The sequence below is a fragment of the Spermophilus citellus genome (assembly GCF_964194105.1).
Source record: "Spermophilus citellus genome assembly, contig: SCAFFOLD_122, whole genome shotgun sequence".
Lineage (NCBI taxonomy): Eukaryota > Metazoa > Chordata > Mammalia > Rodentia > Sciuridae > Spermophilus > Spermophilus citellus.
In genome coordinates this window covers 1,282,607-1,306,812 of record NW_027673113.1, presented here as the reverse complement: position 1 = coordinate 1,306,812, position 24,206 = coordinate 1,282,607, and the positions used below count along the sequence as shown (strand labels likewise).

The following is a 24,206-nucleotide window of genomic DNA, read 5'->3' as shown; positions in this document are numbered from 1 at the left end:
ACATAAATGAGAACTCACATTTACTGCAGAGATGTTGTTGCTTAGCAGACCTTTGGTATCGAGACAAATGGCAGCAATTTTTCTTAACAATGTTTAGGCTGTCATTATCATATCATAGGCATCATACTATAAACTATTCCTGTGGAAAAGTGACCCTTAAACCAAAAGGACATAAAATTGGCCCCAGGAGTTTACAGAAGATGCAGATTCCTACATTTCATCCCCAAACTTCATCTGTTAGAGCAAGTTTGGAAAAGAGACAAGAATTTGCTTTGTTTTAAAAGAATTGTTTTCCAGAAGCGGGCAATCTACCACATTCGAGGGAAAAAAAAAGTTCCAGAAGAGAAGTCAGATGTTTTGGGATGCCAAAACACATTAAGTTTTTCATTCATCTAAGACCTCAGTTGTCAGGTTCTTTTATCAGAGATAACCTTTTAAAAATGTAAAAGAAATTCTTAACCAGTGGGCATGCAAATACAAAAACAGGACGTGGGTCAGTAAGTGTTAACTATTTAAACTTAGACACAATTAAAATTTAGTCTCTCCTCATACTAGCCACCTTGCAATGCTCAAAAGCCCTGTTTCTTGGTGGCGATCACAGTGAAAAGTGCAAATATAGAATCTTTCCAGCAGTGCAAAAAGTTCTGTTGGACCTGCTCTAGACCCTGACACTAAGACCTGAAGGAAAGTCAGCACCACCAGCATGCTTCTTAGAGGCAGGCTCTCAGGATCCACTAAGACCCACTGAATCAGAATCTCCAAGTTGTCTAAGTGATTTGCATGTACATTAAAGAGCACATACTAGAAAATTCTAGTGCATTCTAGAAAATAAACAAAACTCAACAAAAAACTTTAAGACCCATTTACAAAAACATTTTTTAAAATTGCTTTATCCAAATAGTTTTTCCTGAACTTCTTTAGCCACTTGAGAACATCAGAACACATGTCTAAAAACACCCTATTGGAAGAATTTAGAACACAAGACAACTGAGATTTGTATATCAAAATGCGGTAAATTCTAAAGAAGACATGCTATCCTCCCAATTCTCAAAGAGTACATGGAAGATGAAACACAAAATAAGGTTTTTTGATGATTGATTGGCACTTAAGTCTACACACAAGCTAAATAACTGATGAAGACTGCCTGAAATCATAGCAGCTGTGATGCAAATTCATGTCCTAGTTTGCTGGCCTTTCCAAAGTGAAGATAAAACTTGCTAAATCTTGGAATTCTAAAATCATTTAACACTCAGGATAATTAACCCTAACACAAAAGTATTAGTGGTTTAAAAAGTATTCCTAAGAGTAGAAAGAAAAACGGTTACAAATTTTATATATCAATATGAAGGAAAAAAAGTCACAATAAGGAAACTATGGCTAATATATGCCAAATTGTTTAAAGTTGCCATTTAACAGAAATGATAGGCCAAAGGCTAATAATAATGGTACCTCTTGACCAGTTAAAAAAAGAAGATCTCCCTCCTCCTCTTCACACATATGTATCTGGATCACTGTTCGAATTGCTGCTTCAAGATAATCTCTCTCTGGTTCTGGAGTATAAAAGATCTCAACAGGATGCGTGCGGCCAGGAATAGTTAAGAGAGGACAGTTATCAAAGTAAATCTGGAATTTTCCCGCATCTAGAGTAGCACTCATAACTATAACCTGAAAGAAAACAGTAAATTACTTGAGTCACCTTTAAGTTCTTTCATGGCCTCAAAGAAAAAAAACAGAAAAGTACTGATTTACTGTTCTATATACAGTTACAAAGAAAACTATAAAGATCTTTAAATAAACCACTTTAAAAATGAAATACAGAAAGACTGAGGTACAGTAAAAGCTTTTTATTCAAAGATATTTAGAAATATCTATTTAAGTAAGTAAATTACAATTACCTTGAAACATACCAAATGAAAGTTTGTGAAAGAACTAATGGAGAACCACATTAATGTCATGATTATTGCTACATTTATTCAAACAAACATGTTTCCACATGAAAGAAAAAGAAAAAATGCAATATTAACTAGTGGACCAGGTGTAAATTTTCTCACTTCTTCCAAATAATCTTTAATACACACATCTTTAAAAAAAAAATCCTAAAATAAGCAAGGATCTTCTATACTTGTACAAAGGCAGAGCAAAAAAAAAAGTCTTTTCAGGTACAGAACTTCATGACTATGCGGTCACAGCCCCATACAAATCATATATCATATAAACTAATAAAATTTTACTGTAAGTCTCCCTCATACATCATTCCACTAGAATTCTTAATTCTTATTTTAAATGAGATTTCTCCACTGAAACCCTGACAGCTCATCCATAATTTTTAACAGTGATAGTACTTATATGGTGCTTGTACAGCACACATACTAACAAGGAATGATGAGATGATGAGTTTTAAGTTTCAAAGTATGGTGCACACACACAAGAAAGCAAAAGGGGGAACTTCCTAAACTATGGGTCAAAAATGTAAAAAAAAAAAATATATAAACTATTCAGACAGTTTTAAGACCTTAATCAACATAATAACACTGGCCAAGGTACAAGTGGTAAAGAAGGGGTTAAAAAAACCCAAAAAACCCCCCAAGAATTCTGAGGAGTTGATCGTCCTGGATGTTTATGTTGGAAGACAGACATAAATCTGAGGGATAAAAACTGATCCTTTAAGGAGATGTCTGCACTTAATGATGAATAGAGTGACTAGTATATGAAGAATCAGATGGGTTAGAAAAGAGAGATTTGGTTTAAAAATACATTACTAAAAAGTAGGAGAAATATAAGTGAAGTTTAAAATGAAGCCACATCAAAGTAAAAACATAGGCAGTACTTGGACACTACTTTTAGAAGTTGTTTTTTAAAAAAGCTGATTAATGATCAGGATATTTCCCACTTTAATACATGCATACACACAAAATGAACTAAATGGGTAAAGAAAACTACTTCACCTTTAAGTCTGATCTCTGTCTTACAACTTCTTTTAAAACACCCATGAGAATATCTATAGCCAGTGTTCTTTCATGAGCCTCATCAAGAATTATCACACCGTAACGTTCCAGGAGGGGATCGTTCATGGCTTCACGAAGTAACATCCCATCAGTCATATACCTATATTCACAAAGAACATGTTGGTCAAGGTTCATTTTAAAAGAAAACTTGAAAACAGAGAGATGAAACAAAGACATTTGGTAAATGAAAACTAAACTTCTTCAACCACGTACACTGATGCACACCTATAATCCCAGTGACTTGGGAGTCTGAGGCAGGAAGATCTCAAGTTCAAAACCAGTCTCAGCAACTTAGCAAGAACCTGTCTCAAAAAAACGAAAAAGGTGTAGCTTGGTGATAAAGCATCCCTAGATTCAACCCCCAGCATGGGTAGGGACAAGGGAAGACAGGACTTTCCCCCAAAAAATGTTATTTTTTCAAGATTAATTACAAAATTAAGCTTCAAGAGAATGTCTTAAGAGCACACACCAAACAAGCTATACATCATAAAATCTTCTCAAATACTGCAATGTACTGAAAAAAAAAAAAATATTGCTGATTATGGAAGGCAATGACCACACACGCTTCACACAAATGCCAAATTGGACACTTAGATATAAATGAATTTCTTAAAAATAATCTTAGACGTAAATATTCATCCTGCAAAATAAAACCAATAAACCATTTTCAGCTGCTTTAAGACATCACGCCACTAAAATGTTACCACATGCAAATGCACATTTCAAAAAAGTAAAGCCCTAACAATTCTTAACAAAGCTCACAGGCTCAGGTTCTTGGTTGAAAGGGGCTCACAGAGAATACGTCTAACATTTTCCCACCTGAAAAAACACCTTAATGAAGCATAAAAAGTAATCATTCATAAAGGTTTTAGGACTGAGGGGCAGCAACAGCACTGTGGAAATGCTGGTACGTAAGTGGAATATAAAAGGCAAACAACATAAGAATGATTAATGAACCAAAGAGAGGGAAACCAGGATTAGGAATGGCTCAAAAGAAGGCAGTTAATATGGAATCTAAGCATCATAGGAAAAACACCATGTAGATTAAGTATCAGCCATTCATTCCCAGTCCATTCCACTCTGCTAACACTCATACAAAACAATTATATCCTTGGTTTGGCCCATGGACAAAACACAATACGCCTTTAAATGCTGAATTCACTGTTCATTCAGTAAATAAAAGCCCATGATTTACAGATTTAAAAGCAGTAGAAATTATCTGAAATCATCATTTATGATTTCATCCTCTGGCTCTTTTTTCATGATTAGTCTAACCTAATCTTTCATGAACCAACTTGATATTTTTAGCTAATGCCATCTGCTGGAGCAGTAAGTTCAGCAAACTGGCAGGCAGTGTACAAGAGAAGTGAATCCCTCTCTTTACTTCACTAAAACTTAACTCTAAATTTAACCAATTTTTGGGCAAACAAGTCCATTTCGTCCCAATTGTATAGTTCCTATCTTCTACTTTGGTGGTGTTATTTTTTAAAAACCAACAACCTGGACTAGGTAACATATTACCTACAAGATTATTTTATTAAGATTGTGAAAGAAAAAACACTGCCAATTAAAATATGACTCAATGCCTTAAAGTCAGTCCAACACAGTGCATGAGTCAGCTACACTATGGCCTCTAGATCCTTTGGAATTTCTTTGATCTATTTGAGGACATTTGGCAGTTTGTGCCTTTGGATGTATTACCGACACAAGGCGGGCAATCCTCTTGCACATTATCTCAATGGTAAAACATAATCCATTTGTGGGTAACTTCCTTAGTTTCAACAGAACTAATTTCTGGCTTTAAAGAATAAATGTTTGCATTCGAGCAAATACTATTTTGCCCAAATACTAGAAAATTTATATCCTATCACTGTTTCTCAACTTTCCAGATACTCAATAGCTAGCTATTCATTCAACAGAGACTCCTAGGGTAACATTTTTTGAAGGCATTTTAATTAGCTAATTCAGTATGTGTAGTCCCAATAACTAACAATACTCAAATGAAGCGATAACATATACAGCCAGATCAAGTGCAAGCATTCACAAGCAATGGGAACCACCAAAGTGCCACCAATTATAATGATCCCACATAAGATATGCATCAATTTGGACTTTAAAAATGGGGGAGGGGGAAATCACAAAACTAATAATACAACTTGAACTTGAAAATTTCTTAAAACTCTTTAAAAAACCACTCTATTTTGATCTTTTTTCCTCTGCCCATTTCTCAAGCGTTAGGCAACCACAACATGGAGATACACAGAAGCATAGCCATTCTTCTGCATCTTTCCTAAGAGGAAATGAATATCACAAATCAGTTAATGGAACTATTATTTGTCATGCTTTAATCAACAACCATGTTTATTATAAGTACTAAATTAAATGGTCAACCACATTCAAACCCTGTCTTTCAGATTCCGGAGAAAATTCCTAATGTTTCCTCAATGTTAATTTGATTAATCACCCAGTGATACAAACCATGAGATGCTGCAGTTAAATATCTCCTACATCACAAAATATGTGAAGTTTACTAACAAGTGAAGCTTGTTGTATGAACAACAGATTTTACAAAAAATGGCAGTTCTAAGGTTGGAAGGTCAAGAGAGTCAAATGTGCTCTTCTTTTCCAATGAAAACACCTGAATAATAGCATTTAACTTTTCCAGAGTCTCAAAACCAGTTAAATAGCTTATTAAAACTAGTTTATATGTTATATTGATTCACAATCTTAGGTGTACTATGATAGCACACGCCTACACTAGCACACTTGTCCTAAAAACTACTATAAAGGAACACACCTACATGTATGTATATCAACAAAAAGGTACCTATAGAAAGATATGACCAAGTTCTAACCTCTGGTACCTAGGAATGTGACCTTATTAAAAATCAGAAATTTTGCAGATGTAGTTAAGTTAAAAATCTTCCCATGAGATCGCAAACATTTATGGTGCTCTCTAAACCCAATCACACATATCCTTAATGAAGAAATGAGAGGGAAATTTGAGACACAAAGAGTAGCCAGGTGAAGATGGAGAAAGAGACTGGAGATACATAAGGCAAGGAATAACAAGGACTGCTAATTGTCATCAGAAGCTAGGAAGAATCATGAAATGAAAGGCTCTTCTCTAAGGATCTCCAGAAGGAACCAACTCTGTCAATGCAATGCTTCTGAATCCCTGGTCTCTAGAATTTAAAGAATAAATTTGTTAATTTAAGACTAAAGCAAGAAAAAAAGAGTACTTGATCATTTGCTATACTGCTAAATTTAAGAAACCCTTTGCGAGAGAGAGAGAGAGAGAGAGAGAGAGAGAGAGAGAGAGAGAGATATCGAGATCAATCCACCTGACACATAACACATAAAAGACATAACAAGGAAGATATTGGTGGTCCTAAAAGCCACAGACCATTTCCCTTTACCTTAGTCAAGTTTTACTACCTTTCTTACTGGTAATAAATACTTACCCAGGCTAAAAGATGAGTCATAATTCTAAAGTTTTAAAAATGGATAAGTAAACAAAAATGCTATAAGACAACCAAACTTGAAATGATCTATTCATGTAAAGACATACAAATTATCTGCAACTTATTAGAAACAGAAAACTTGTGCCTCACCAGAATTACTTAATCAAAAATTTTGAAGGTGAGGCATAGCAATCTGTGTTTTAACAGAACTGTTAAATTCTATACACTAGACTTAAGTCTTAAACTCTTGCTAAAGTTTAAGACTTAGTCTAAATTAATAAAGTTAAACAAGAGGCAGATTAAACAAATAGATACCTAATGTAGCATCAGACTCCCTTGAATTAACTCATAATTCAGATATTCAAGCACTGTTTAATTACCTAAATAAACCCAAAACTCAAAGTGCTGATAGCACCATCCTAGCTTAACAGTATTACAATCACTACATGCAGAAAGAGTAACTACAAGCTAACCAATTCTGATCCAGCCAGATGACATCACCAATTCTGAACAAAGCATAGTAATGCATTATATCCTTCACATATATTATTTATAATTTTGTACTCACGTATTTTTAAATTTTTGAAACATCCCATTCCTTTGGCTTAAGGAAAAATGACAAACTAAGAAAAACATTCATATTTTTCTAAATGAAAATCAAACAAGGGCTGGGGATATAGCTCAGTTGGTAGAGTGCTTGCCTAGCATGCACAAGACCCTGGGTTCAATCCCCAGCACTACAAAAAAAAAAAAAAAAAGAAAGAAAGAAAACCAAACAAGTCATTTAAAAATTTAATAATAAACAATATATATATAAATTATTCCTCACTTTAGTGTCAATGACTAAATGTTGCAACTATGAGTGGAAAAAAATTAACTACACAGGGAAGTAAGGCCCAATAGCTCAATGTTATGTTATTTGGTATAGGTGGCAAAAGGAGTGGTAAGAGAAATTACCCTAAACCTTATGAATTCCTCCCCAACCAAATCCAGATTGGGCAAAGATGCTTAAAATAAAAACACAAAAGTAGAATATAAGAATCAAATAACTTAAAACAAGCTTGGGCAGGTTATGTTGTAAAGCCTGGGACATCATATAAAGCGGTAAGTTCAGTACTTGATCAAAATCAAAAGTTTTTTCATTACCTGTAAGAAATAAATGGCAACCTGGTCAAAAATTGCAATTTATATCCAAAATGCTATTTTGTTAAGAGCTTCTACAAATCAGTAAGAACCAACCACAGAAAGATAAGTAAAGAAACCAAATACCAAATTTTATCAATTGTGTGATACTGTATGTTGTCAATTTTCTGAAATTTGATATGCATTTCAAAATACCACCTTATAAACTGCTGCCAACCAGATAGCAATCCTTCTCAACAAATGAAAAAAAGCATCAGTCTCAGATCCCAAAAATATACAAATGGCTAATACATACCTATAAGATGCTCAATTTCATACAAAAGAAATGCAAATTAAAACTATAAGGAGACTACTTTTTTCACTTACAAGATTGACTAAAGATAAATTTTACTAAGCTATATCAGGAAAGGCAAAGAAACAGACACTCATCTGCTCATTCCTTACTGGTGGGAGTAGATAAAATCTTCATGAAGGGCAATCTGGCAAAGGCTTATAAAATTCAAGCAAAACCTTTGATCCAACCAATTTCACTGAGGGAATTCATTTCACATATGCCAATGTGTAAAAAATGTGCATACAAAGTTCTAAGAGGGTGCTGAGGACACCAACTGTTTCTAATAGCAAAAATTGCAAAATATTAACCAATCAGATTAGTCAAACTAGAAGACAATAAACAATGCCAAGCAACCATTAATAAAAAACAGTGAAACAACTTGATATTACTGTTCTAGAAGAATCAAACAGCACAAAAACAAAAAATCTGTTCTGAAAATCCTAGTCAGTGCTATTCCCATAGTGTCAAGAGTTTGGTTGCCTTTCAAGTATAGACTATTAAAAGTCCCTTGCCTACAATTAAATCATATCCCATCTTACTCACACATCATTCTTTCTAACATTAGCTGTCCTTCTACAAAGATAAATCCATTTTTTTTTCTTTTTGGCAAGACTGGGGGGTTGAACTTGTGCCCTCATGCAAGCACTCTACCTTTGCTACATCCCCAGACCACTAAGATATATCTTACTTTTCTATTTCTATCATATTTAAATGATATTTCAGAGCATGTCTACTAAAACTACACATTTTATAGGAACATTTTCACTTAAGATACAACCTCAAGCAACTATAAAACCTGATCTGCCAACTTCAATTTCTACTAAAAAGCAACATATATTATAACCAAGAAAAAGAATCCACATTAAAATGTCACCTGAAAAGTCAAAGGTGGCCTACTTCGAACTATTCAAATTTTAAATTTTTATAACTTGAGTGTCCACTTGCAAAATTCTTAACAAGTGGCAGAAAAGCTACAATTAGAAAAAGCATCCATTTTTAAAGATAAAGTACTTACTTAAGGATGGTTTTTGCGCTACTGCAGTCTTCAAATCGAATGGAATAACCAACTTCCTGGCCCAACATCACATCCATCTCATCAGCAACTCTCTGAGCCACGCTCATTGCAGCCACTCTCCTGGGTTGGGTACAGGCAACTCCTCTCTTGGGTCCCGGTAATGATCGCATATACTCCACACACCACTGTGGAATCTATCAAATAATTTCACATTTAAATTAATTCTATTCTGCCGCATATCAACTATGTTTAATATAAAGCACTTTTATCTCATTCCAATAATTTAAAATAAAATTCAATTAGGCAAGTGACAGAGAATTATTTATAACAAAAACTTAACATATCATAACTCCTTTAACATATATAATTTATTTAGATAGAAAAATATCCAAAAAGAGGTCATGTGTAACAAGGATGTGATGTGATTACATTCTGTGCGCTAGGTCCACATAAGCTTTGCTTGGTATGCTCACCAGTGTTTAAGTGGTCCCATCATTAACTATTTGTCTACCCAATGAAAAAAATCCTACTTGAAACAAATTCTACTTAATAACAAAAATGTTAATTTCCAATAAGTACAGCATCAAAATTCATACAATGAGTTACAATATGCAGATACAAGTAGAAAATATTCCCTTGTTGCACAAGTATCTTTTAATTCAATTCAAATTCTGTAAGCCAGCAGAAGCCAAATCCTAGCACCTACTAGTACTCCAATCCATCTTTCAGGAATGTTATGCACAGTGGCAACACTTTAGGTACCATCTTGAAAGTAATTACCAGTCTCAAATTCAATATGGCTTACAGCAATAGCGCTTCGCCGAGTAAGGTCAATCAAGGGAAAAGGGGAAAGAGAAAATCTCAACCACAAGATGGTTGTCAGGATGACAGCATATTTCCTTCCTAATTATCCACACACTCATAGATTCTCTCATTTTATGGTTCTTCTCGACTGACTTAACTGTAAAAGAACCATGGGAAAAAAGCAAATGACCATCCCATAAAACTGGAATCTACTGCTACAAGGACATGATTTGTCTTCACCAAAGCTTCCAAAAGCCTATCAGGTGCTAATGCTATAGAAAAAACAAGGGGTTTTTGGGTACACCATGTGTACAATGACATCTGATAACTAGTACTGATTATTGCATTATTATTACATTTTAGTTAAGTTACTTTTTAATTTGGAAATAACTTGTAACTGGAGAAACAAATGAAAGATGATTATGTTGCTTCTCAGAGAACATAATAATATTTTTACATGGTTTTAAATGAACAAAATACTTCACTAAAATAGCAGAGTCTTCCTGGTATTGCAAATCAACAGACCCATGTTAAGTGGTCTTCTTATGAGGTTTTAATTATCTACCCTCATTTTACCAATCCTCAAAAAGTACTGACTTACAAATTAAAAATACTTAAAATTAATTCGTAATTCTTAAGGCAAGATTATTCACATTTTTAAAAATTTCACTCCAGTGAAATTGATAATTTAAAAATATATAGTTTTGGTTAATTTAGCAGTTCTCTTTTAGAACTCCTTACACTGTTAAAATAAATGAGGATACCAAACAATTAATACATTTATTGTATTTGGAAGTTAAAACTGAAAAGCAGCTAAATTGTTTACTAATTACTAGTAACAACCTATCTTCTATTTTTAAAATGTATATTTTTCAAATAAAATAATACTTGGCTAGTAGAGCACATTTTATTATTTTTACATATCTCTCATGTCTAGCTTATTGGAAGAAACCTCAATTCTGTCTCTACATTCAGTATGCTGCAATATTTTGTTTTGTATGAAAAATACTAAGAAATTCTTGGACCCTGGAAAGGGTTTCAAAGATTTTTAAGGGTTCCCAAAACAGCTTATGATAAGGCATCTACTCAAACTTTCTAAGGAAATATAATTTGGAAGCGATGCATATCCTGAAAGATGTGGGCGACTGGTCTGCTCAAAGTAGGCATCTGCTCTGCTCTTCCTTCCTCCACTTGAGGCTATTTTCCCAAAACCTAATACTTGTTTTATATATTGTCCTGAGTAGCCTTTTCTATTCTCTTAAATTCCAACATTGCCTGCAACAGAACAAAGTCAATCCTATAACTCTAGCTCCTACCCCCAAACCTGGTAGTCACATCTCCTTCTGAATAATGAATTGGTATCTCAAATTCATCAAGTTCAAAGCAAAACCATTTCTCACCTTCCTTCAAGTTCTTTTAATTCTTCCCATGTCCCCTATTCAGTGGCAGTAAAAAACAGACTCCATTCTTTGTTCCTCATTCCCACTAACCTTGCACACAAAGTCAAAACTTGTTAGGATCTCCTATATGGTCTTTCACGACTGAACATTTTTAATAAAAATTTGTGTCACTCCCCTCCAATTAAAAACTCTGATGGCTTCCTTACCTATGGCAAGAGGTAGTAAGGCTCAACCTAGGGCTCCAGTCTCACCTACCCCACCAACCCTTCACACTAGTCAAAGTGTGCAGTGTTCCCTTCTCTAAACTTGTACCCTCACTCATGTTTTTCCTGACTGAACTAGCTTTAATTTCTCAAATATAGGCATAGTATGTGCACACCAAGCACAATGCAAAATGTCTTTTCTATGGCTCTTTCAAAAGTTAAAGTCATTATTTCAAATTATGTTTGATTTCATTTTCTGATAGGCAGGGATAACCAAAACAACTGCTAAGTACTCTTTATTAGGTTTGTGTCCAAGTTTGATAACTATACTAAAAAGCATTTGGATGAAATTTACTGATTTAACTTTCTAGTTTCCCTTTCACATCCCCAAAATTCCCTGCAGTCTTCAATATTCACATAAAGTAACCCCTGAAAGCATGTGTAATCCAAATCATCACAAGCCTCTTGTGCCTTGAATCGATTAAATTATCCACACTAACTACTAATAAAAACTCCTCTGAACCACATCAGACCACAGAACAGCAGTATGAAATAAATATAACTGGTTATTGAAAAGGACAAAACTGTTAATGCTGAACTTACCTAAATCCAGAAACTATTTAACCCAGAGCAGCCCACTAAACCAGAGTTCTCTCATTAATCTAAGCCGCATTCTGGTCCTCCATAAAATGTAATTACTTTCCCTGCAGAGTTGTATACAAACTTAAAATGATATAATACATGTAAAGTACACAATGCCTGATTAATTAACAGGTGTGTTAATATTCTGCAAACCAGTAAAACAGTTGATATAATTATTTAAAATACTCTGACAATGCTCCATTTTGTCCTATTGTATTAGATGTAAAACATCTATAAAAAATATAGTATGTAGCATTTAATTAGTATAGTGATATAATTAATTAGTATTACATTATTTCCAATGTATCTGAATGCACATGTGTCCATTTCATTGAAATATTTGCAAATTTAAAAACATGGGACTTAATGAAATAGATTAGCATAATTAAGAGTTATAGACTTGCACGTTTCTAAAACTTTTTAAATTTTGTTTAATTAAAAAAAAGGCTACAGTTTCTTTTCCTAACATCAGCACTAAGTTTTCCTTCACTTGAAAATAGTTCTCACTAAAGTTCAGTCTTCAATAAAAGCTTTTCTATTTTGGTTGCTGTAGTAGTTTTCGAAAAGCCTCCATGAAATACTCAAATTGACTTGCAGTCCATATAACTTAAAAAAAGATAGTTAACCTCACTCAGGGAAACACACACACAAATTAAAAATTACCCCAGGTTTATTTTTTTCACCTATTAGATCTGTAAAAACTCCAATCCAGTGATACTCGCAAACATGCTCTCACACTTGCTTATGGAAAGGTAAACTGACAGGTTACTTATGAAAGGAAGGCAATTTGGCTACATGTATTTTAACTGCAAATGATATCCAAGTTTCCATTTCTACAAACATACCTGCCCATGTGAAGCCTACATATCTATTAACAGAAGCCCAGTAAATAATGACTCATCCATGTTTGAAAAATATCCTAGATGTCTTATTAGTTCTGGCATGAGGTAGGGATGACTACATATGCCTTCTACTTTGTGAAAGAATAGGTAATATTCAGTTCCAAACAACTATAATAAAAAGAAAAAAGAAAAAGTAACTCACCTGTGTTGTCTTACCAGACCCAGTCTCGCCAACCAGCACAAATGACTGATGTCTAACCAGGATATCTGTAAACCTATCCTTGTATTCCCAAACCGGGAGCTGAAGTCGTTTCTTTAGAATATCATAGTATCGAGGTGTATGGGGTAAATTGGTGAATGGATTAATGCACTGTGGAAGTGATGTGTGTCCTGCATGTCCAGTGTGTGTTGAATGAGCAGAATGTGTTGAATGTGTTGAATGAGCCGAGTGGGTTGAATGAGCTGAGTGGGAAGCTTTCAAAGGTGGTAATCCAGCACTGATAAGCATAGCATTGGTTGAAGCTCGCAACTCCTTCTCCTTTTCTTTTTCCCTCTCCCGCTCTCGATCTCCTCTATCATGTTCTCTGTCACGATCTTTAGACCGATCTTCACGATCCCGGTCTCGATCTCGTTCTTTCCTAAGAACAAAAATTTTAGAATTCAGATTCTAAATTTTAAGCATAATGTTCGAAGCAATATTACAGTCATAAGAGCACAAATGTTCACTAACCTAATGAAAAAATTAATGTAAAATTTCAATGAATTACATAACTATTAGAAATAACAATCAAGAATTTTCCACACTCCACCATAAACTTTTTCCTTCCTTGATGATGCCTCAAATTATCTTACTACAAACTTCAACATAAGGTTAAGACATCCTAAGGAAAAAAAAAAAAAAAAAAAAAAAAACTTCCTATTTCCACAACAGAAGTCAGAGACTGCAGCTGGAGTGGGGAAGACAGAAATAAATTGGGCAAAAGAAGACAGCCCCACAATCTTTCCTAGATTCTCCTTCAAGCTGCACTTTGCTTTAAGTTCTAATGCTAAATGAAAAGAACACAGTACAATGTTACACACAGTATCACAAGTAATACAAATATGAATTAGAGGATTATCTGCAAGTTTGCTTTCTTAATTATACTTTCCAGTACTTCCTCAATTTTATGCAGTAAGTCTATACTGCTTTACAAGAAAAACGAAAATTCTAAAACACTTTTATTCCTTTGCTTTCAGTGTCTACTCTTGCATTTAGCCTTTGGGGATAGTAAAACACTGGAAGTAAAAGGTAAATCCGCATATACTGGCCAACCATAAATGAAATAAAGCAGAATTAAAACTAGCTTCATCATTTTACCACTGTTTAAAAAATGCTAAAATTATGCAGGCAGCCACTTTATTAAACTTAGGCCAGTTTTAAGTAGTCAATTATGATATCTACTTCTAGTTACTAGAATGTCCCAATACGATGATAACCTTAACTAATCTAGGTGAGGAAACCTGACAAGCAGCAAGACAAAGGGCTGTATCTGGTGGCCTCTGAGGGCCTGGTGACAGAAATAAAATAATCTTTCCTTGCTCATTTTACTAATCCACTTTATTTCAGACAAACTCCTATAGCAAAGAAGGAGTTTGTAGCAAAGAAACTTGCCACGAGGTGTTGGGACCCAGATTAAAAATAATGAGGACCAACAGGAAGCTAAATGTGTCATTGCTCCTTATTCACAATACACAAATGAGTACAAGTTTCCTGTGCTGTAAGTATCAGTAGCAGAGAAAGAGCAGTCATTCTCCATAATGGTACATCAATGGGGCAATAGTAAATTCTTGACAGACCAAAGATAAAATACTAAACCCAGCACTGAGTCAGAACGGTCCATTTACAGAAATGGTAGGCTGACCAATCAAATCGGATCCTTTCCTTCTAAAAATATGCCATTCTATTCCATTAAAAAAAAAAAAAAAGACTTAAGGGGGAAAATCCTTGTTTTAAACAGGTGATTTTTTTCCTTCTTCCATTTCAATGTCCACATGCTACAGAATTATAGGGTATACAAGCTAGAAAGTTTTACTCAAAACCAAAAGAAAATGTGAAAAATGACTAACCATAAAATGAAGTCTCACAATTCAAAATTTTAGAGTCCTGACCTATCTTTGAAATATGCTATCAACTACCTGCTTTCTTTCCCTCCTTCTACCTTATCATAGTGCTCAACATATTTAATAAGCATTCATATTAGCCCAAAATGTGGATGGGGAATAGTTTACAATTGGGCAAGCAGAAATATGCTCACCAAGTGAGAAGCACTATAGTCACAAATAAGTCAGAGTAGCCATCTGAAAGATAATGGTACACATAACTAGAGTGAACTCTTTAAGAACATCTGGTCTAAATGAAAAGGATTGTTTCTAATACTCATACCATCATGGGGGAGAAAAGAAGGACCGAGAAAAGAAAATGTTTAATAAATTCCTCTTGTACTTCTCACATAATATCAGATACTTAAGATATGGACCAAAAATTCAATAGTTACAAAACTGGGGGGAAGAGGGATTATGGAAGAAGTAAACTATGTATTACATACTCTTGTAGTCCTGTGCCAACAAAGATTGGTTTTCAGAGACCAACTTCATCCATAGCTTCATTAAAAAAAAAAAAAAAAAAAAAAACTCTACAACACAGGAAGCAAATATCAAATACATTCTGAAGACACAAGATTAGGAGCTGACCAAGAAATGAAGGCAATCATAGTATAGAAAGAAAAGGAGTATAACCACAGGTAAGGCGTAAGCCTCAATTTATTAATTTGCATAGTGAAAAGTATTAGTAAGATTAAAGACAGTAACAGAGAAGACTTTATAGTGTCATGGAAAAAAGGAAAGAGGCAGATGTAGAAAACAATTCAATCACCTAGAAATACTGCCTTATGGTTCAAGCTACCTATCTTCAATAGGATAGGAAGAATAAAAATTAAGTCTGTTAAGTGGGAACTTAAACCCTCTGCTTCATATATATGTATAGGCTTGTACTTATGCATATTTTCTTTTTTAAATATGTATTTTTGTCAAGCACAAAAATTGTATGATTCTATACAATTTTTCAGCTCAATTCTGGCTCAGCACTTAAGGTAGCTATATAACAGTATTTCTTTTCTCATCTCAAAACACAGCTATTAATGCCTTGTGAGGTATTGAAAAGATTAAATGAATTAACACGAGAAAGTGTTGTCTAACTCTGAAAATGCCCAGTAAATGTTGGTTATTATTAAAGTTTTTTTTTTTTTTTTTTTTTTTAAAGTTAGAATTACCATGTTAAAGCCAGGCATGGAGGGACATGCCTGTAATCCCAGTGACTCAGGAGGCTAAGCCAGGAGGATCACAAGTTCAAAGCCAGCCTCTGCAACTTAGCAAAACCCTATCTCAAAATAAAAAATAAAAAGGGCTGGGGAAGTGGCCCAGTGGTTAAGCAGCCCTGGGTTCAATCCCTGGTATGGTGGGGGGTGGGGGGGATTTAAAATTCACGAGGGATAATAGGTATTAAAATGCTGCAAATGAAGATATAAGCTGGTCATCAAAATCAGAATATTTTGAACACACACAGTTTTTCTGGCAATCTTATTTCCACAAGCTTCCAATCCCATGAGTGTGCAAATATGTATACATAAGGATGTTCATGATACTTTTAACCTATAAAATGACAACTGGGAAACCACCTAAACAGCAAGGAACAGGATACTGGGTAAGTTATGATATACCTTTACAAGTGGAGTACTACACAGCCAATGAAAAGGATAGTTACTGACATCTGAGCAAAACTAAAAGCACACAATAGAGATTCTACTAATATTCATATTATACTTCATAGTCATGAGTAAAAATGCCAAGACTGTCCAAAATTGTTCACCACAAAATGTTTTTCGAAGATTTCCAGGAATTTGCCTTTTCTGTTTTGTTTCTGCAACTTTCTTCACCTATCATATAGGACTGTCATAAAAATGTGTTTATACATGTAAAAAGTCTGGAAGTGTCACGTGTACATTATGTGCTCTATTTGTATTATATCAATGTATATAATAAACAACCAATGTATCGATCAGGAAATATCGAAAAGCCAACATCTAGTGTGTTTTCCACACTTCATAGAGGTTTGTTTTGTTGTTAGTAACATTATATTGAAGACTCTATAGGGTCATGGAAAAAAGGAAAGAGGCAGAATACGTAAGAGACCTATAACTTCTCCACCTGCTCCCAAACAAAAACATGCCAGGAGTAAATAAACCCTTATATAGTATACGAGCAAGAACATGGATGAAATCTCCCACTAAATAAATGACCCTCCCTTTTTAGTACTAGAGAAATGGGACAATCATGTTTAACAAAAGAGTTCACAAAAGTGATATGCCTGTGCTCTCAAACAAATACGCCTCCTAACTATCAGCACTAAAACACAACGACAACAACAACAAAAAAACACTACAGGTTTGTTGGTCATTCAACAAGTTACTTAAAATTATCAAATGGGGGAAATTTGATATTTCACGCCTTGAGCCATAACAAACTTCAGAAGTCCACTGCTAAAGAAAACTAGCCCTGTGAGAAATAGCACTCAAATGACACAGAAGTTAGTTTGAAAACTTCCTCCAGAATTTATCCAGACCTTAAGCACTATTTCATGGATGAACTCCACAATACAGGCAAATCTCAAATATTATGGGGAATCAGAGACCCAAAAAATCCACTTAGGATATCTGTTTTGGAGCATTCACCTAAGTGTATCATGAGACTATTGATCCCAAGGAAAGCCCTTTTAAATGGTGCACATACACAATAAACCTGATGAGTCAATTCTCCAGTATACTTTGATCCAACCTGACCTCTTACTGGAGATATTAGCTGCATCTTAGCCAACGACAAGCAATTTTATTTTTACTTGAAAGGAAATCAAGAACCAAGTGTTCCCTGCTTTACCAACCTATTATAAATGTCACTAAAACAAGCTGTAATGATTCTAAGTACAGTATCAGACTGTGTGTCAGAGAGTGGAAATTCAAAAAGCAGCATTCCAGATTCCACTATAAAACTGTTAACTTGCACAATCCACTTAACTCCACCCCGTCTGCATTTCTCATTTCTTGAGTCTCCATTTCTCATTTCTTGAATGGAGTTGATTATACTCTTTTGAAAGTTGTCTGTGACAGAGCTTAAACGTGCTCATGTTTTTTGAGGGAGCAGTCTAAGATGCTATGTTATTATGTTATTGTATGATTACTGTACCTAATATCATAATTTCTAAAAAACCTACAAAAATAAAACAGCATAAATATTTCTGTATTTACAATTAAATATACGTTAGGCATCAAAAAGTACATCCCATTCTGATTTATACTCCACCTTGACAGTAAAGATTACGTGGAAAACTGATGAAATTATGCAAGGTATTTGGACATTCGAACTTTTGTTTGAGGTTTTTCTTTTTGCCTATTACCCAGAGAATTCTGCTCTTCAAGAGTGAAAACACACACTGACTGGACCAGAAAATGACTGTGATACAATTCCTCAAGTTAATTGCTAAATTCCTCGGTACCTTTAGAGAATGGCTAAGGAAAAGGAATCCGGAACCCTATGAATCTTGTATTTCTCAACCTCCACATGGCGATATTTTGCCATGAGCATGAAAACCACTTCTTGAATAAGTCTCCGTATTTCAAAAGCTCCTTCAAATAAAAACTTAGGGGGGAAAAGTATGCCTGCCAACTCCTAGCCCTAGCACCGTCTTCACCAAAGCAGGAAATAAAGGAGATGGCGGGAGAGTGGGCGGCAGACGGAAGTTTGCCTGCCCTCTACTCCGAAGTGTTTGAATGGACGGAGGAACGCGCTCTCCCGCCACGCTGCGCCCCTAGGCTCCGGGACGCGGCCCCCGGCCCACCAGGCAGCCTTCCGGTGCCTTCCTCCCGCAGGCCTCCGCTCCCCCTGCGCCCGGACTCCGCGCTCAACTCCCGCCACCCCCGCCGCAGCCCACACGAGAACCCACGCGCTCCCCGCCCTCGCGGCCCGGCGCCGTCCCCTTCCCAGGCCCTCTCCCGGCCCTCGGCCCGGAACCCGGTGCCCTTGGGCGCGAACGCTCGCCGCGCCCTCCCCCACCCTCGCCAGGCCTCAGTCGGGAACCGAAGCCACGAGGTCCGCGCTCCGCTCCCGCTCCGTCCAAAGTGGCTCTGGCAGGCTGGGCCTGGCGGAGGCGGCGCCCTGGTGGCCGCCACAGGCCTCTCCACCTCCCGACCCGGCCCCGCCAACATCCGCGGCGCCCTTGCCGGGCCGAACCGGCGCCGCTCCGCCCGGACCGCAGCTGAACGGAGCCCCAAAGAAAACAAAGGCTCGGGCTCCACGACCTGCTCCGCCACGCCGGTCGTGGCCCGCTCCCCGCCCGGACCCCAACAAAGCCCGAGCCGCTGCCTCGCGCCCCAGGCCTGGCTTACCCATCGGTCCCCGCACGTTTCTTGCCGGAAGGGTAATCCTCCCCCAGGTCCAACCGGTGTCGCTTGGACATCTTCGCACTCTTCCAGCAAGCGGTTAAGAAGGAAGAAAGGAGAAAAAAGCTGGCGGCTGTATCGGCACAGTGGAGGACAGCGACTTAACTCTTGGGGACCCCCACCCCTCCCGCTACAACAGCCCACACCGTGCAGCCGGAACCAGGAGCTAAAATGGCAGCGGCGACGAGGGCTGGGCCTGCGCGCGCGCTTCCGCAGCGTGCGTGCTGAGCGTGAGTGTGTGATGCACGCGCACGCCACCCAGAGGCGGGAACTGCGGTCCCGCCAGCCACAGGATTGGTCAGAATAGGCTCCTCTCCTCCTGCCCTGTCCCTCCTCCCCGAGCTTTGAGCCAGTCCGAGCCGCTGCTAGGGCGGGGATCACATCATCTTCAAAGAGTGACAATTTGGCTTCCTCCTCTTCAATTTGGATAACGTTTGCTTCCTTCTCTTGCCTAATTGATCTGGCTAGGACTTTCAGTACTATGTTAAATAAACGTGTCAAAAGTGGACAGCTTTATCTTGTTCCAGATCAGAGAGAAAAAGCCTTCAGTGTTTCCTCCTTCAGCATGATGTTAGCTATTGTTTAGTTATATGAGGATTTTATTATGCTCTGATATATTCCTTGTATACCAAATTTGTTCAGATTGTTTTATATCATTAAGAGATGTTGAATTTTAACAAAATTTTTTTCTGTACTTGTTGATATGATATGAATTTTTTCCTTCATTCTGCAGACGTAGTGAATCAAATTTGGTGGTTTTTGTATGATGAAAAGTCATTCCATACCTATAAGGAATCATACGTGATCAGGGTGAATAGTCTTTTCAATATGCTGTTGGATTTAGTTGCTAGAATTTTGCTAAGGATTTACCAAGGATACTGGACTGTAGTTGTGTCCTTATCTGCTTTTGTGATTTCAGTAATGCTTGCCTTGTACAACCAGTTTGGAAGAATTTTCTGTTCTTGAATATTTTGGAACAATTTAAGAAGAATTGGTATTAGTTCTTCTTTAAGTGTTTGGTAGAATTTTACAGCAATCTCATCTGCTTCTGGGATTTTTTTTTTGAATGGAAATTTTTGTAATTATTCATTCTCATTATTAGTTATGAGTCTATTAAGGTTTTTCTATTACATCATGATTTAAACTTGATAGGATGTGGGTGTCCAGGAGTTTGTCCATTTCTTTTAGGTTAGTATTATAATCTTTAATGATCATTTGTCTGTCTGTGGTGTCAGTTTTACCATCTTATTTTCATTTCTGAGTTTATTTATTTGGGTAGTCTCTCTTATTTTCAACTGTTTGTCTATTTCATTTGTGTTTCATGAACCAGTCTTCAATTCATTGATCTTTGTAATGCTTGTTTATAGTGTCTAGTTTATTTACTTCGTTTCTAAATCTATATTAATTCTTCCCTTGTACTAGTTTTGGTTTGGTTTGTTCTTGTTTTTCTAGTTCTTCAAAGAATGGTGATGCATTGTTTATCTGAGAACTTTCTATTTTCTTGACGTGGTACTGATTGCTGAAAATGTCCCTCTTAGTGCTACTTTTTCTGTATTCCATAGGTTTAGCTATACTGTATACATTTCCATTGTCTTCATGGAAGGGTTAAATTTCCTTCTTAACTTCTTCCTTGATCCATTGATTGTTCAGAAGTAAGTTGTTTAATTTCCATGTTTTTGTATAGTTTCCAAAGTTTTTCTTGTTATTGACTTCTAGTTGTATTGCATTGTGGTCAAAAAGGAAAATTGGTATCATTTCAATATTTTAGAAATATTTGAAGACTAGCTTTGTGGCCTACCCATATGATCCATCCTGGAGAATATTCCATGTGCTGTTAAGAAGAATGCATATTCTGCAGCTGTTGGATGGAATGTTCTGCAGACGTTTGTTAGGTCCATTTGGTGTACAGTACAGTTTAACTATGCTGTTTCTTTGTTGATTTTATTATTATGATCTGTCCATAGCTGAAAGTGAGTGTTAAAGTCCTCTACAATTACTGTAGTGGAATCTGTCTTTCCTATTAGGTCTATCAATACTCACGTTTTATATTTAAATACTCCAATACTGAGTGTAGATAATATATACTATACACTCAAACTCAGGGCCTTATGCATGCTAATCAAGTGCTGTACCACTGAGCCATACCTCCAATACTTATATATGTATTTAGATTTTCTTTTTGCTGAATTGACCCCTTTATTAGTATGACATGTGTAATAAAATGACCTTCTTTGTTTCTTTTTACTGCTTTTGATTTAAAGTCTATTATATCTGATATAAGTATATCTACTCCTGCTTTCTTTTGGACTCAATTTTCATGGAGTCTCTTACTATATCCCTTCACTTTCAGTCTATATATGTTCTTGGAGGTGAAGTGGGTTTATTAAAAGCAGTATATAGTTGGGTCCAATTATCCATTCAGTTACTTTGAAGTAAAGAATTTAACTGATTTATAATTAAGATAATTATTGATAGGGAGAGTCTTACTATTCCTGAAAATTTATATTTGAATACTTCTATATCTATCTATCTATCCATCCATCCATCCATCCATTTATCCATCTATTCATTTATCCATTTCTCTGGTTTGAAAGTTATCACTTAATGTTAAGAAATATTCCCATACAGTTTTCTACAAATGCTGGGATAATTTGCACTTTGAGCAGCTGCAAATGAGAGTAGTTTCTTTCATTAAATCTGTGCTAATTTATAAGTAAAAAGTAGATCTCAGTTGTTTTAATTTTCATTTCATACTAGTATAAAATTTACTTTAATTATGCATTTGTATTTCTCTCTTTAGAAATAGCTTACATTTCTTATCTTTTTTTGCATTTTTGTCTGAAAAGGTTCATATGAATATTAATCCTTTGCATATCATGTTTATTGCAAATATAATTCCCATTTATTGGTTTCTTAATTTTGTCTCAGATAATCACATATTGTTAATTTTTGTTGTCAAATTTATTCACAATATCTTTGTGATTTTTTTCCTTATTGCTTTATAAATGTAAAGCATAAAGAGAATCTTTTCTCAATATTACATTATTATTTATATTTCACCTTGTTTTAAGTTTTTAAATACTGCATTCTTTAATCTGCTTGGGTTTTGCATATTGCTCATGTTTTTGGGTTTTTTTTTTTATTGTTGGTTGTTCTGTATTCCTTTTTTGATGATCCACAGGCATCATTTTTAAAATAGTTTAAACGTTCAGGAGAAGTTTGTGGCTGGTCTTCTTTACCCCTCTTAATTGATCCACTGGGGGAACCACCCGTGAATTAGTTGAGGGTCTTCACTTTGTATGGAGCCAGGGAGATTTAGATTTGGCATTGGGAACTATTTTGTAGCTCCTCCCATTCAATGGATTGTCCAGTGCACGTTACCTCTATCTCTGCTCTTTTAGGAAGACTGTTCTTGTAGCTCTGGAATTAGGCATACCCATTGGAAACTGGACAGCCCACCTCCTACTTTATTTGGCAAAGAACATTCCATGGAAAACCTTTGATGTTTTCCCATATAAATAAAGCAAGTGTGAGCTCCATTGCTCTCTCTTTTCAGCATGGAAGCTCAATCCTTAAGATAGGGTAGTCCATCCTGCCCCAGGTTTTTAAAATTCTGTGTCCTGTGTTTTTTTTTTTTTCATTTTCTCTTTCTTAGCTTTTATTCTGCTGCCAGCCCATTCCACCCAGAAGGACCCCAATTCCATCTCCTGTGCAGGCTGCAGGTGAGAATCCACTCTCTCAATTCTGTCTATATGAGCTACCTCTTCCAAGTGGACTTTCCCTCCCTCATAATACTTTTACCTTTGTTGTGATTGTTTGATGAGTCATCTGGCCACTCCCATGTCTACTTTTGCTGCCTGGAGACTTTAACACTTGTTTAAACACACAATCACTTCATGCCATTGGTTTGTAATTCTGTGGCATATTGTTGTGGAAAATTTGGCAGTGCCTTTTCTTCATATCTTTAAATGTATTATTGCATTTCACATTCTGAAAACTGGATCATAATAAAGGTGACTTGATCTGGCTAATTCATTTAAGTATTTTGTCATTTATACTTATAAAAGAGCTAATGTTGATATAATTAGGACTGCTCTTCTGAAAGATTAATCAAGCTAATTAATTGCCTGAAATAAACACAGAGCAACCTTTGAGGAACAAGGACAGGAAAACTCAAGGCTATTGGGTCAGTGCAGGATGCAATGATATAGGCAGATAAGGCATAACTAGAAGAATCAGACTTAATAGTATGTTTTAACATGTGGAGATGAATCAGGTAAACTATCTGTTTAAAAATAATTCTATTCATGATCCATAAAGATTTGAACTATTCCGAACTGAACCACACATGTATAATTTTCAAGGGTGAAATAACTGACTGCTAGGTTCACATGTAGAGAATGGCTCTGGAATTCAGGGCATGGGGTGACACTGAGTGGCTCTAATTTCAAGAAGGGCTCAATACCCTCAGGCTCTTGACCATATGCTCCCCAAACTTATCAGTGTTCCTCCTGGACTCTTTATAAACTTAGCAAATGTATCCTTTCCATTGACGTCTCTGGGATAGATGACAATCTTCACAGGTCATCTAATCCATGCACCTGCCTTTAGGCAGGCCTGCTCTTAAAACCACCCAGACAGATGGTTCTTTGCTGTTCTCAAAATTCCCCAGGGAAGAAGCTTCCACAGGCTTCTACAATAATTCATTCCTATGTCTCCCAGTCACCCCTAGGACACTGAATCCTAAGCATTTAGTTAATAGCAGGTGGCAATGAGACAACTCTTTGTCTCTCCCTGAGGAATTGGAAGTTGGCCAAATTAGCCATG

The 24,206-nt window shown here is 36.1% G+C and overlaps 1 protein-coding gene across 1 annotated transcript; it reads right to left on the bottom strand.

The window, feature by feature from the left end:
• Positions 1-1,278: 1,278 nt before the first annotated feature.
• Positions 1,279-19,553, bottom strand: LOC308640096 (ATP-dependent RNA helicase DHX15-like; the record flags this gene model as incomplete). The annotated part of the gene is made up of 6 exons (XM_081312133.1): positions 19,326-19,553; positions 13,055-13,490; positions 8,962-9,155; positions 2,946-3,105; positions 1,450-1,665; positions 1,279-1,299 (listed from the first exon to the last, which is right to left on the bottom strand). Exons 1-6 carry the CDS (start codon positions 19,394-19,396, stop codon positions 1,279-1,281), a joined length of 1,098 nt encoding a protein of 365 aa, XP_081168259.1. The 5' UTR covers positions 19,397-19,553.
• Positions 19,554-24,206: the final 4,653 nt, after the last annotated feature.